Here is a 14916-nt window from a genome sequence, read left to right on the forward strand (position 1 = left end):
GTCTGTTTCTTCTCTCTGCTACAATGACCACTATTCCTAACAGAGGTGCCATGCACTCACTGAGGGCACACTATGCAGCCAGAGGTGTATTCTATACTGTATCTAATTCCTATAGCCACTCTGGGTGTGGGGGAGAGGCAGAGGGAGAGAAAGTCTTAAGCAGGCTTCATGTTTAGCACAGAGCCTGCTGCGGGCTCAATAACATGACCCTGAGATCATGACCTGGGCCAAAATCAAGAGCCACCCAGGCACCCCTTATCCACATTTTCAATATGAGGCAACTGAGCCCCAGAGAGTTCAATCCATTCAACTAATATCATACGGCCAGGATACAGTAAAACTGGGACTTACACCCATTTCCACCAAAGTCCATGCTCTGGTAATGCTGGTAAAAAGAAATGGGCAAGTTGATATCAAAGCAAGCCTATTTAGGAAGAGGAAGGAGATTATGTGGCACTCTATATGCTTTTTGAGCTGAGGACCCATGGAAAAAAAAGAAATATATTTAAATAACTTAAAGATACTCCTGACAAATAAGATAATATACAGGAATAATAACTAAAAGCCTATTGCAACAACCAAGCAATGAGAGGGGGGAAAGGAGTGAGGAAGAAGAAGATGGATTGGAAAGATATTTATGAAAATACATCTACGATTTGGCATCCAGTGGTCATGGTAGGTAAGTCAATGATGATTTCAAAGAATTGCATTTAAATGACTAAAAGATGACTAATAGATGCACCTTTGATGTACAAAGTAGAAAAGGGTATTAGTTTATGATGGAAATTTCCACTTTGGGCACATTGGAATTAAGAAGACAGACAGAAACTTAAGGCAAGAGGCTAAAGAGACAGGCAGAGATGGGACCCCAGAGTCCAGCATGGGACACAACTGCAGGAGAGATGACAGTAGAGGTACTGGTGAGGCCATTGAATGGGTGAGCTCTCCAAAGGAAATGGGGAGAGGCCCAGTGCTGGCTGGTTGAGGGGCAAACCTTGAAGGACTCTCAGTCATTCAACACAAAGGAAAAGGCAGCTACCAGTGTCTGGGAAGGCACCCCAACAACCAGTAGAAATTTTCATTTGAAAAAAAAAAAAACAATAATGGAATGACAGTGTGGCTAACATTTACTGAATCCTTACTACGTACCATGTACTGATTTATGTTCTCTGCATGCATTCCGCTATTCATTCTTCATAAACTCCAAAGAGAAGGTACTATTATTAGTATAATGTTACAGCTGAGTAGATTAAAACCTAGAAAATTTAGGTAACTTCTCAAGATGAGACAACTGATAACTGCTCAAGCTGGGATTGAATCCAGGCTGTCAACATCCCAGGCCTCGTCCTTAACCATTTGCTACATTGCACATTCTAGAAGGGCAGAAAAATGAACATTGAAGTCTGCCCAAGCAACCACAAATCACATCTCAGAGAATCAGCTAAATGTGCCTGGAGCACCTACTGGGGACTGATCAGAAGAGCACAGGACAGGTGAACTGGAGGGTGACTCTCAAGGAGCTTCTAGTGTAGGCTGAGAAGGACCTAAACCAATGATTAAGATAAATGATAATTGATATTTAATATTCTGTGGGCACTCAGAGGAAGAAACAACAAATCTTTAGGAATGAAGCCTGGCCAGTTGGTAGAGAAGGTGACATATTTTGCCTGAATAGTGAAAGGTAAGAGTTCATCAGGAAAGAAAAGGAATGCAAGACACAGGCAGCAACACGGGGCTATGAAGAAGCATATACTCAGGATACGATAATAGATCACTCGTGGGTGGGAGCTGAGGTAGGAAAAACAGACTGAGGACATGTTGGGAAAAGCACTGAAAGACAAGGTAAGAATTTAGCCTAGAGTTGATAAGATGTCACTGAGAAACCTCTGAGACTTTGCACATGCTGTTTTCTGGAACCTTCTTTCCCCATGCCTCCTCTTCTTCCCTTTACCTATGTAAATATATGACATGTAAATATAAAAATATATATGTAAAATATAACGTGCATATTAAACAGATCCCAGCCTCACTGTTACTTCCTCCCAGAGCTTCCGCTGCTTTGGAGACCAAGTTCTCTTTGATTTCTAGGGCCACCATTTTACCATAATTCCCTATTGACTACCAGTATTCCCCTCCAGACTAAAAGCTCTGTGATTCAGAGCTTTCACCACTGCACTGCTCTGCTCAGCTCCTAGCAATTAGCTACTGCTCAAAGCATATTTGATGAAATGAATATAAAAATAAGAGTTCATATCCTCTAGCATGAGATTCACTCAACAAATATTACTATTATGTACAAAAGCATGAACCAGGCCTCAGAGAGTATATGAGAAGGGGAAACATAATACGCTTTCCTTACAGAAGCACATTTCAATCTCATTGGGAAAACAAATGTCACTGTGTGACACAAGTTCACAATGACAGCCACTTTTCACGTACATGTTATAAAACTGAGCGGTGCTACCGGGAGAGCCTGAAGACGTGTGGACATGTTTCTCTCTAGCACAGGATGAAATATGCAATCTTTGAGTCAGAATCATATGTTTAACAAGTAAACCTGTTTTAAAAGAAAACCTGTGACTAAGAAATGGTTGGAAGAGTTTTTGCGGATAAAAGTCATCAAGTTCTTGGGCTGCCAAGGGAAAGGGTGGCAATTCGGTATCAACGAGGAGATCTTGCAAGATCCCTTGCTGCAGGGAATAGTTCACTGGGTGAAGTGAGACATTTTAAAGGAGGGTCGCATTTGATGTCAAACACAGGACAAAGTACAGCACTGAAGAGGGAAAGGGGATCAAAATGGTTAAAAGTCTAAAAAGTTTGCCTACGAGGCCAGTGGAAGGATCTAGGGATGTTTGGCCTAAAACAAGAAGAGGTGGGAATAGCAAACCTTTGCCATGTTGTTGAGGCTCCATAAAGATATCTGCATGTCCCTCAACCAGCTTAACAGAAGCTGATGTCTGCTACTCTTGTCTGCCCACATCCTTCTTCCAGAGGGAACTGCTGTTCTCCCATGCCATACACTTCAGGTAAACCTGACAGCCACATCGCCTCACCTCTGCCCAGCAACCAGGTGTACCGTCCCACCATGGTGATTAGTCAAGACAAGTGAGACTCAAGCAAAGGCTGCCAAAGTTCTTCCATAAGAAAGAGCATTTATGTTTCTGCTCTTGCAGACTCATGAGTTAAGGATGGTTTAAGACTCATTTTTCTAACCCCAGTCGAAGACTGAATCCAATAAGAACACAGCATAGGGATAGAGAGGACAGATAGAAAGACAAGAACACAGAGAAATGTACAGAGAAGGAGAGGGAGACAGACAGAATGAGAAGGAAGAGACAGAAGAAAGAAGAAAAGGCAGACACAAGCAGAAGAGGGTGACAGAGACAGACAGAGAGCGCGAGTCTAGGTGGCATTGTTCAAACCCTACTGAGAGCCATGTCTGATACCAGATTTTTTAGCTAACCGAACCAATCAATTTATTTTCTGTCACATGCTGCTGAAAAAGATCTTACTAATATATCATTTGAGAAGCAATTCGGTCAAAATGCTATATTCAGAAAATTCATTGGGATATATACAGGGAAAGCCCTTTTCAAAGATTTATTTAAAATATAAATCCGTTTGAGTAAACTAAAAATACATTCACTGAAGTCTACTTCTTGCATATAAAAAGACTAGTTACAGAAGGGAGCTACTAGTTACGGTGGTTACCTCTGGGGTTTTCAGCTGTGGAAGTGCAGAGGGAAAATGGAGACCTTTTTTGTGTTCTTACTTGTAAACTGATGGCATTTTTTTTTTTTTTTAACAATGCCCAGGTATTACTGTCATGCTTGTTTAAAACTGTGATGATTAGAAAAGAGGCTGCTGCAAGGGGTCAGGTGAAAGGTCATGACCTGGGGCATGACCAAGGAAGATGGATGGGAGGGTCAGAGGGAAGTAGAGAGTGCTGACCCCAGGAGATGGTGAGGGCTCCCACCGGGGGTGAATCCAGGGCCTCCTGTGGGAAAGCAGAGGCGACACATTGGCCAGAAGATATCTGTGCTCTCTGCCTTGCTCAGCCCTCAGAGGGAACTCTTAGCCTAATGTCAGAATGTTCTCAGTGACTTGAGATTGTGCTGTCTAAGGAGCACTTTCAGCCAAAGGCTCTTATGGATACTCCTACATTCAAGAAGTATCAACATCTAGCAAAGGGAAAACTTGTATTTTATAAGTTAGTAAGAGTGATGTCTCCCGACCCATTATCAGTTGGATAATCTAACTGATTATCCAGTCTGGCCAGGACCACTCTCAACTTGCCCCCCCTGCCCCCCACTCATATAACTCTTGTTATTGGTTTCGTGCAATTTCATTCATAATCAATCTCTCTTTCTTTCAGTCTCTACCTGTCTCACACTCACTCTTGTACACCTAGATATAAACATCTCTATATTTATTTTACAGAAGTGGAATTATTCTGAACATTGAAATCTGACACTTGTTGTTTTATGTTTCTGTTTTTGTTTTTTCCAAATAATACACCAGTGGTCTCTTTCCAGGTCAATACTCATACCTATTTCCCATGGTTTTTAGTGGCTGGATTAGAACCAGTACTCTATGACAAATACTTGGTTTTCATTCATCACAGAACCTCAGATTAAAAATAATCAACTGTACTATAATGCTTTTAATGCAGTTTTCTGGTCTCCCATGACCCATACTATATGATGCATGTAGTTTAATTATGCTTCAGAAATGATTTTTAACAAGGCAATAAACTTTCATTAATAGGATTCAATTCTCAAAGCACCAGGAAACACAGTGGATAGAGCACTGCAGTTGGGAAAAAAAACATTTTATAATATTAATGGAGTCCTACATCTTGCTTTGATCCAAAGGTCTGCCATCCCAGTAGAATTAAGAATCTCAGTCAGCATTTTTGCCTGGGAAGCACTACCTAGATCAGTTGTCTCCAGAGACTCAGGGTAGTTCCAGAGAGGAAGACAAAACATTTTGCCAGGAATCACATCTCACTAACACACTCACTCTGTGCTCTGGCTCAGCCCAGTCCAGCCCTGTCAGCTGGAAGGAACACAGAAAAAAAGAAGTTAGGGCACTTGGGTGGCTCAGTGGGTTAAAGCCTCTGCCTTCCGCTTGGGTCATGATCCCAGGGTCCTAGGATCGAGCCCCACATTGGGCTCTCTGCTCCGTGGGGAGCCTCTCTCTCTGCCTGCCTCTCTACCTACTTGTGATCTCTGTCTGTCAAATAAATAAATTAAAAAAACAAACAAACATAAGTTAGATGATAAATAAAAGTGTACTACTCTTCCAGGCTAAGATGTCGTGTTGTCATGTTCAGGGTGGACCTTGCAGCACAATGAGAATATTGGTGTAGGGACAAGAGATGCTAGAGACAATTGGCAAATTTCCCAGGCTCCTTGAGGAAAACGGACCAAATGAAACCATCTGACTCCATCTTATTTATGGCACTGGAGGTTTTGATGTCCACTGTCAGAGAAGGAACTGGAACTAATGGTGGCACAAAAAGAGGATTTTTAAGAGACTCCCCTCAAAAAGAGAGTGTACCGAATACTCTATTTGTTGAATAGTGTTTTCCAAATACCTAAATCAGTATTTATGTAATTACTAGTCGATTGTTAATTTCCCCATTAAAAGGGGGAAAAAGAAAAGTTCCATGAGGGCGGGACCCTGTCCTTTTTCATATCCTAGCACTTTCCCCCCTCAGGGAAGATATTCCACATATGAGTGGGATATAAGAAAGAAAAGAAAAGAAAACAAAACAAAACAAAAAAAGCAAAACCCCCTAAGACTCTTAAATACAGAGAACAAATAGGGAGTTGCCAGAGGAGAAGTGGGGGGCAGAGATAGGTGACATAGACAAAGAAGAATAAGGGGTACAAACTTCCAGTTACGAAATGAATAAATCACAGAGATGAAAACTCCGGCACAGGGAATATAGTCAGTAAGATTGTAATAACATTGTACGGTGACAGATGGCTACTACACTTATCATGGTGAGCATTATATAATACACAGAATGGTTGAAGCATTGTGCATAAACCTGAAAGTACTATAACATGGCATATTAAATATACTTCAATAAAAAAGTATACATGCAAAAAACTTAAAGAATCGATTTAAATCACAATTGCACTAAATTTTACAAAGCAGAACTGGTTTGATGGGGTCAGAGACAGCTTCTGGAAGGAGGAAAGGATTGAGCTAAAATCTGAAAAACAGGCAGGAAAGGAGGGGGCAAAGGAGCTTTCCAGGCCGAGGGCAGAGCTAAGGTCCTGGGATGGCTGAGCACAGAGCACTGGAGAGGGAAAGGAGGCCAAGACAGCTTGCAGCCCAGAGAGTGAGACCGGTGAAGGGCATCAAGTGAGGCTCAGGACAGAGAAGGAGACAGATGGCACAAAACCCTACAGGCCAAGGAGTCTGGTCTTGATCCTCAGTCTCATGACAGCCATTGAAGGGTTTCAGGCAAAGAAGCAACAAGATCAGAGTTGCATGGTTGACTCTGGCTCTTACAACTCTTACACGGTGTGAGCAGATAGGAGGAGGATAAAGTAGATGTGGGGAGAACAATTAGGAGGTTGCAGAGGTGGCTTACGCAAGAGATGACATTAGTTTGCACTAGGATAATAAAGACGGGGAGAAACAGAGTTGGATCTGTTTAGGAAGGAAAATCAGTAGGTCTTACTATTTAAATGCAGGGGATAAGGAAAGACCACATTAAGAATAACTACCTGATTCCTGGATGATGCATCTGCTGGAACAGCTATTCCCTGAAGAGGTCCAAGTTCCATAAGAAGGATCATAAGGTGCACAGACAGTTGCAGGAAACTGAAATTAATATCCACTAGCACTGTCGACGGTGCCTAGCCAGGCCGGTGCTATGCCTTCGGGGGACTATCTCACTTAATCCTAACTGTAATCCTGTAAAATAGATGCTATTGCCCCCATTTTTAGAGATGAGAAAACTGAGACTCAGAAAAGCTTAATAACTCACCACCGTTCTTAGAGCCAAACATTGGCAGAGCGGGGATTTGAACCCCAATCTCTTCAGTCCTACAGCAGATGGTTCTTAACGACCAGCCCATCCTGCTTCATGATGGCTCCCGCCTACTCGGGGAAAATGTCATGATTTCGAAAGATCCTGACAGTTAATCTGGAACTCTGAAGCCAAATCTCCCTAGGGAACCTTCAGTCCTTCCCTCAGGACTGCTCAGAGTAAATTTTCTGTATAAGGGAGATGATTCTTCATGCACCCACTTCCCAATTCTTCACTCCCTATTCAGCTCCTTTTCTTCCTCTTGCTTTTGCCCCAAATTGAAGGTTATCTCCAGGTGCCACAATCCCCCCAGCTTTGCCGTCTCCAAGTTCCTGTAACACTTCCCGTCTTGGCACTCATTTTGGCAATGATCACATGCAGGCTAGCCTGTAAGATTTCCATGCATTTTCTACTCCTTGGCATTTCATTTCTTTTCATGCTGATTTCCATGTATAGAGTGATTGTCCTCTAGTCTTTCATGGACTGAAGTCAGATTGTTGTAAATAAGCTCATAAACACAAATTTCAAACCATGAGAGGCTATGGGTCTGGCTGCCAGCCAGCAGCCCAGATTTACCAATGTCACTGTCCATAGCTAGAGAGTTTCATCATATGCGCATTTAACTTCAGCACATTAAACTATGTGTTCTTGGTAGAGCAAGAGAGAGAAGAAACTCACATAATTTAAACAGAGCTGGCCATTACACTCCCATTCCAATCAATAAGCACCTTTCCCATGGGATAGGAGATGAATCCGGTGTTCCTGCAGCTGCTTTCAGGCCCTCAGGACCTTCCCCAGGGTGAGTAATTCCCTGGACAGACTCTGATTTTCGTGTTTAAAGACACATATTTTGGATACATCATAATCTCTAATTTTAGTCAACTGCTTTTCCTATCACCCAATTAAAGAAACAGCTACCTATCCCTAGACCGGAAGAAAAACTGGGTTTCTTGGACTCTTCCAGAGACTGGAAAAGTTTGTCCCTGCTCATTCTGATAACATGTGACTTGCACACCACACCTTCTTTTGGGAGATACCCCTAAGATACAGATACCATGGTGGTGGCCTATGATCCTAGGATCATCTGAGTTTTAAATTGCATTCTGCTTTTACTACTGAATACAAATGCGCAAGAAATAATACAACTGACAAATGATATATATCTCAAACAAATAAGGCAAAGGTGGAAATCATTAGGTCTCCTGAAATCAAATGTGAAGAAAAAGAACAAAATCTGCATGCTAGCCCTGCATCCCCCAAACAAGCAAATATTCGAGATTTTATAATTAACTTTCTGGAAAAGATTCCCCAAGTTGCATGCACATAAAATCATAATACAGACACATTTTGGGGGAGGAGGTAATGTTTAAACATGAGACTATCATTCTGAAACAGCCCTGCTACCTACAGGGCTGGTGTATTGATTCTTACTCCCTCCGAGTTTTGATCATACCATCAGTATAAAATGTAGAGCTCTAGGGTGGGTCTGATTTCCACACATTAGCCCCCTGTCACTGTCTAGATTGCGAGGTCCCCCGCAGGCAGGTTCTAAGCCTTTCAAATCTCTGTCTGCAGGACCTGAGAAAGGGCCTGACTGAAAAGGAGCCCTCTGCAGAGACTGGAGGGTGTGGTAACCCATGAGTAGCCAGATTTAGCTCTCTGAGATTCATCCCTTCTAATGAACCAGGAAGAAAGAAAGGTGTGGTCCAATAATCATCAGGTCCTTGCCCCCCACATGGAGCTCTGCTGTGCCCCTTGCTCTGCCCTTACCGATCCAGAGAAATGCAGCACAGGTGAAAAATTGATGCCGTCGTGAGCAGGACATCTAGAGATGTCCGAACGAGGCAAAACATCTCCCCATAGATCCAGATGTCTTGAACCAGCTCAATGGCACCAAAGGGCATCACCAGCACCGAAACCAGCAGATCCACGAAGGCGAGAGAGACAATGAAATAATTGGTTTTTATCTTCCTGTGAGTGAAAGCAGGGGGAGGGACATAGGAAGGGGGAGGGGAAGGAACACAAGGCAGGGTAAAAAAGGAGAGGGAAACAAAGAAGGGAGAGAGACAAAGGGGAAAAAGTCAACTGTGCAATGCATTCTGTTAGATTCCCTTTCCTTCCGGTCACACGGCATGCACGGTCCAACCACCGGACTTTTCCAGACCCTCTTGCCCTCTTGCACCCAAATCCCTCCATCTTCTTCTCTGAGGCCACGCAGGCTTGATTTGAGCTCCCCCATGCATGGAACGCCTCCTGAGGACCTAAGGAGGAGAAGGTTGTCCTCTCTCCCCAACTGCTCTTCCCTTTAGGCCATGGCTTGGTTATTCTCAGGGGACCCGCCCAAAGGGCCTTCTTCACAAACAGTGTCAAATTCCACTGTATTCCACTCTGAGCCTGACTACCGTGTGCCTCGTGTTTGTGACACTGGTCAGAATCGTGTTTTTACACTTTCTTGGCATCATCCCTGGATTCGTGCATGCCTTGCTTAGAAAGGAAGGCCACAGGTCAGGCAGGACCACATCTTTTATGTCCCTTTATGGCCTGGAGGCTCTCGATCCAGGCTGAAGTTTAGAATCACCTGGTGAATTTTTATAAATATCAATGCCCATGTCTCTCCCGAGATCACTTAGTTCAGAGACTTTGGGTGATTAGCCCACCCACGCACCAACACCCAAGGGTTTCAGATAAAATAGAGGACTCCTAGTCAAATTTCAATTTCAAATAAACAATGAATAACTACTTATTATAAGTATGTTCCAAATACTACATGGGATATACTTATACTACACATTAGCAATTTTCAAAAGGTCTTCAAGTGATTTTAATTGCAGTTGGGTTGAGACTCATGAAGTGGAAAGAGCAAAAGACACAGGTTTAAGATTAGTCACTGGACAGCCACCTCTTTTCTGAACCACTGATAAACCAGGGAGGTTAAAATAGATATGAGATATTAGATACATGAGTGTGTGTGTGTGTGTATCTCACACCTATTACCAACCCCCTGCCAAAACCCTAAGTTGAACACTGAAAAAAAGATGGGACAGAAATTATCATAAGTGCTTACACTGGTTATATTAGTCATGGGGAATTATGTGTCATCTATTCCCTGTTCTATTTCACAATATCATTTCCCTTTCATAATTACAATTGTAATGGAATTCATAGCTCAGATCCCAACTGTCCAGGGAGAGCCTAGCCTAGAACTCTACCCTGATTTCCTCCTGAAGTGTCCTCCTGCTACTCACCTGAGCTGCCTGTCCCTGCACACAGCCACCATCACCAGCAGGTTCCCCAAGATGGCCATCAGGATAACCGCTGACAGAAACGTGAGCAGCACGACCTTCTCCACTGACCCAAAACCCTCCTTGGAACTGAAAGACACATATGTGTGGACACACACACACACACACACAGAGAATTAAAGGAAACTCTGAGGCACGGGAAAGAAAATCTTTTCCCTCATTTATCTTCAGGAAGGTAACTTGAACTGAGCAGCTGTAAAACACATTTATTGTGTACCCCTTGTATGCCAATGTCTGTAACTGTCAGTTTACATGTTATACTAGTTAACTCCTCCATTAAGCAGAGGAGGCTCAGAGAGGGGAATTAATTACCCTGACACGGCACAGTTATTCCCCATCAGAGTGCATGTGATTTTCCTTCAGATCACTTACTTCAGTTGTGCTCAGAAATGTATTTTGTTGATTCCGGTTTTGTGCACTTCCCTAGCTAGAGTGTAAGCACCATGAGGCAGAGGCTTTGTCTGTGTGATCCACTGATCAATTCAATTACAGTGTATCACTCACATTTGTCAGATGAAGGAAAGATGGCATTGGATGAATGAATGGCAGTAACTTGGACCAGGGTCTGCATGAATACAAGGGCCACCCTGTCTCCAGAACCCTGTCCCTGTCCATGTAGAAGCTTCTGTGTATAGGCAGGCTGTCCAAGGGAGAGGTCATGGCTTGAAGATTATTCTAACAGATTATTCTAACAGATTATTATTGACCTGAATAAATAGATCTCTGATTCTGGGAAATCCAATCGCAAAGAGCAGACAATCAATATGCCCAGGGGTTCCTTTCACTGCCCTGAATCCTATTTCTTTTGGTGCCCAACATCACAGCTCAAATCTGTGTTCTTATCAATTTCAGCATCTGAATTGGTCCTATAAACCCTGCCCTCCGAGCGTAAACTCAGCATTTTTTAAATTAATTTGGAAGCAAGTGTCCCCAATAATAAAGGCATAAAATCTGCAGGTTATTAAGAAGCTATAAGAAAAAGGTTTACTTTTTTAGTTTTATTTTCCAGTGTTCCAAGTTTCATTGTTTATACACCGCATCCAGTGTTCCATGTAATATATGCCCTCCTTAATACCCACCACCAGGATCACCCATCTCCCCACACACCCCTCCAAAACCCTCAGTTTGTTTCTCAGAGTCCACAGTCCCTCATGGTTTGTCTTCCCTTCCAATTTTGCCCAATTCACTTTTTCTTTCCTTCTCCTAATGTCTTCCATGTTATTCCTTATGCTCTACAATAAGTAAAACCATCTGATAATTGATTTTTTTCTGCTTGACTTATTTTACTCAAAAAATGGTCAGAAGACATGAACAGACAATTCTCCAAAGAAGATATACAAATGGCTATCAGACACATGAAAAAATGTTCATCATTACTAGCCATCAGGGAGATTCAAATCAAAACCACATTGAGATACCACCTTACACCAGTTAGAAAGGCCCAAATCAACAAGACAGTAAACAACAAGTGTTGCAGAGGATGTGGAGAAAGGGGAACCCTCTTACACTCTTGGTGGGAATGGAAGTTGGTGCAGCTACTTTGGAAAACAGTGTGGAGATTCCTTAAGAAATTAAAACTAGAGCTACCCTATGACCCTGCAATTGCACTATTGGGTATTTACCCCAAAGACACAGATGTAGTGAAAAGAAGGGCCCTATGCACTCCAATGTTCATAGCAGCAATGGCCACGGTCGCCAAACTGTGGAAAGGGCCAAGATGCCCTTCAAGAGATGAACGGATAAAGAAGATACGGTCCATATATACAACAGATTATTACGTCTCCATCAGAAAGGATAAATACCCAACTTTTATAAAAGTTTTGTTTTTAATAGAGTAGTACTGAAATTTTCTTCTTTAATGAAGTTTCAAAAGGATCTCAAAACTTCCAGACCCAAACCCTACATTACAATATGGAGAAATTGAGGCCAAGAGGGGAGAACTGAACTGTCAAAATATATTACTGTCTGGTTTGGGAGAAGCTCCTTGTCCTGTGAGCACCCCCCACTGGAAACACAGGGTCCCAAGATACAAGAAACAGCTGTCTTTACTGAGCTACTTTGACTGAAAACCAAGATGTGCTGGCTCCAGTTAGCAGCAGCCCACCACATTCTAGTTCTGGCCCCATCCAAATTTCTTTCCATTAGGCATGGAAGACTAGGGGCCAATTGGAATAAGGACCCAGCATTGCAGTGGTTGGAAAACCAGCAACTTCCTCCACTCCGCTAACAAGTGTTTTGATTGACTGATTGAAGTTGTTATGGCTAAGGGTTTAGGAAAAGAAATTCAACCTATGTTCATCCAAATCACTCTTCCATACTTAAGTTCCAGCTACCATGTTAACACATATTGGACAAGGAAGATTTAATTCAGGAGGAAAAGGCTTCAAGAGAGTGATATGGCTATCCCGAACTAATCTGATCTTGGGCCACGTGAATGCAGGTGAAGCATCTATCAAAGGAGGCGATAGTGGTTTTTCTCCTTGTCCTTCTCTGAGGCTCTGACTGAGAGCCCTTTTGCAACATGCCCGGCACCCCCTCCCACCCCTCACCCTCAATCAGAGTCTCTGTACTTGCTGTGCCTTCCTCCTGGAATGCTTCTTCAGTGGCTGCCTTCTTCTTCTCCTTCAGGTCTCAGAGTAAAATTAATCCCTGTTTAATGTGCCACAGCCAACAAACATTATGCATTTTCTTTATAGCACTTGTTATCTGAAATGACTTCTGTTGTTGATTATTGTCTCTGTCTCACTCCCACAGAATGACTTTGGTTCTCTTTTCACTGCAATTCCCAGATCCTAGCACGGTGTCTAATCTGCAAATTGTGTGTACAGGTATGGGTAGTACATGGAAAGTACTCAATTATTTCCTAATTTAGTGAAAGAAAGACAATGTATTCATAACAGTGAAGTTTATTCATCAATGTCTTTGAAGACTGGCTGTAGGTACAAAGGTTTTATCTAGAGAAGAGAAGACAGACAGAGAAGACACAGAAGCCATTTTTAACTAACTGAAGCCCTGTCATTTGAAATAAGAGTAGATTAATGCATTCATTCATTCATTCCACACTATTTTCTGACACCTACTCTCATTAGGCATTGTTGTTTATCTTCTAGAAGCAGAGATATGCAAAACAGAGAACAGACAATGAACAGATAAATGAGAAACTATGTGAATTATCAGCGATACATACTATGGTAAAAAATCTAGGAGGGAGTGGAGGATAGAACTCCCAGAGCGGGAAGAAAGGCTGGCTATTTAATAGGAGTCATCCGAGAAGGCACTGTGATAGGGTTGTAGCAACTGCTGTCCTGCAGGCTACAGAACTAAGTGAGACCAATGGTCAGGCTGGAAGCAGTGGTTCTCGACTTTGGTTACACATTAAGACAAATACCTTGTGATTTCACTTACACGTGGAATTTAAGAAACAAAACATAGGGGAAGGGAAGGAGAAAGAAAATAAGATAAAAACAGAGAGGGAGGCAAACCAGAAGAGACTCCTAACTCTAAAGAACAAACTGAGGGATGCTGGAGGGGAGTAGGCGGGGTGATGGGGTAATTGGATGACGGGCATTGAGGAGGGCCACTTGATACAATGAGCACTGAGTGTTATGTGCAACTGACGAATCACTAAATTCCACCCCTGAAACTAAGAACACACTATATGTTCATTATAAATGAATTTAAATAAGACATTTTTTAATCACCTATGGAGCCTTCACAAATGCCAATGTATGAGCTCTAATCTCAAAGACATGGATTTAATTGGTCTGGGTTTTGCAGCCTAAATACTGGAATTTTTAAAAGCTCTCAAGTGATTCTGATGGGAAACCAAGGTTGAGAGTCACTGCTAGAGAAAGGTAAGATTTAGTAACAAAGAGTAGGAATTTTCTACAACTAGAGGGTGGTCTGCAACATTCTCCTGGTCTTGTTTTGAACTTGCCACCTCAGGAGGGAAATGTTTAAAAATACCTCGATGTCAATAAGCTACTACTTCACACTCATTACGATGGCTATTATAAAAATAAAACTGAGAAATGACCAGTGTTTATAACCACGTGGATTCTGTGGAGTTATGTGTATTTTATCACAATAAAAAAAAAGGTTACACTGATGACCACATACCAGGATATTGTATAAGCCTCCTGTGTTAGAGGCGGGTTGAACTGGCTGATCTTTGGTTGCTTTCTAGTCTATGGACAATGATCTGAACATAGTCTTAGAGCATGGATTCTTCATCAAACACACCCTCATCTTTAGAACCAACTCCCCTGTATTGCCTTTCCTCTTATAGGAGAAAAAGCCAGACTGAAGATATGTGGTGAACACCTCTGGCAACAGAGAATTTCATTTCAAATCAAAAGGGTATGTCGGGGTCAGAGAATCCCAAGTTCTGTGTTATGGTTCGTTTGTGGCCTCCAATTAGGAGCTTAAACTTTAAACTGTGAGTGACAAGCAAAATTTAAATCATGGAAGGAGCTTTTCTAATTAAACAGAAATGTTCACTGAACTAAATGTAAGTCCAGTAAGGATAATTAAAATAAATCAGGAACCACGTCAGCAAAATCC

At 42.3% G+C, this 14916-nt stretch overlaps 1 protein-coding gene across 2 annotated transcripts in view; it reads right to left on the reverse strand.

Moving 5' to 3' along the window:
• HTR4 (5-hydroxytryptamine receptor 4) overlaps positions 1-14916 on the reverse strand; it is a 178567-nt gene that overhangs the window by 69265 nt on the left and 94386 nt on the right. For both annotated transcript variants that reach the window (XM_059416516.1, XM_059416515.1), the window contains exons 3-4: positions 10297-10422; positions 8822-9022 (exon numbers count right to left, since the gene is read on the reverse strand). In XM_059416516.1, the coding sequence (XP_059272499.1) occupies positions 8822-9022; positions 10297-10422 (327 nt within the window). The remainder of the gene's footprint in view (positions 1-8821; positions 9023-10296; positions 10423-14916) is intronic.

Source organism: Mustela nigripes, chromosome 12 (assembly GCF_022355385.1).
Source record: "Mustela nigripes isolate SB6536 chromosome 12, MUSNIG.SB6536, whole genome shotgun sequence".
In the NCBI taxonomy this organism is placed as follows: domain Eukaryota; kingdom Metazoa; phylum Chordata; class Mammalia; order Carnivora; family Mustelidae; genus Mustela; species Mustela nigripes.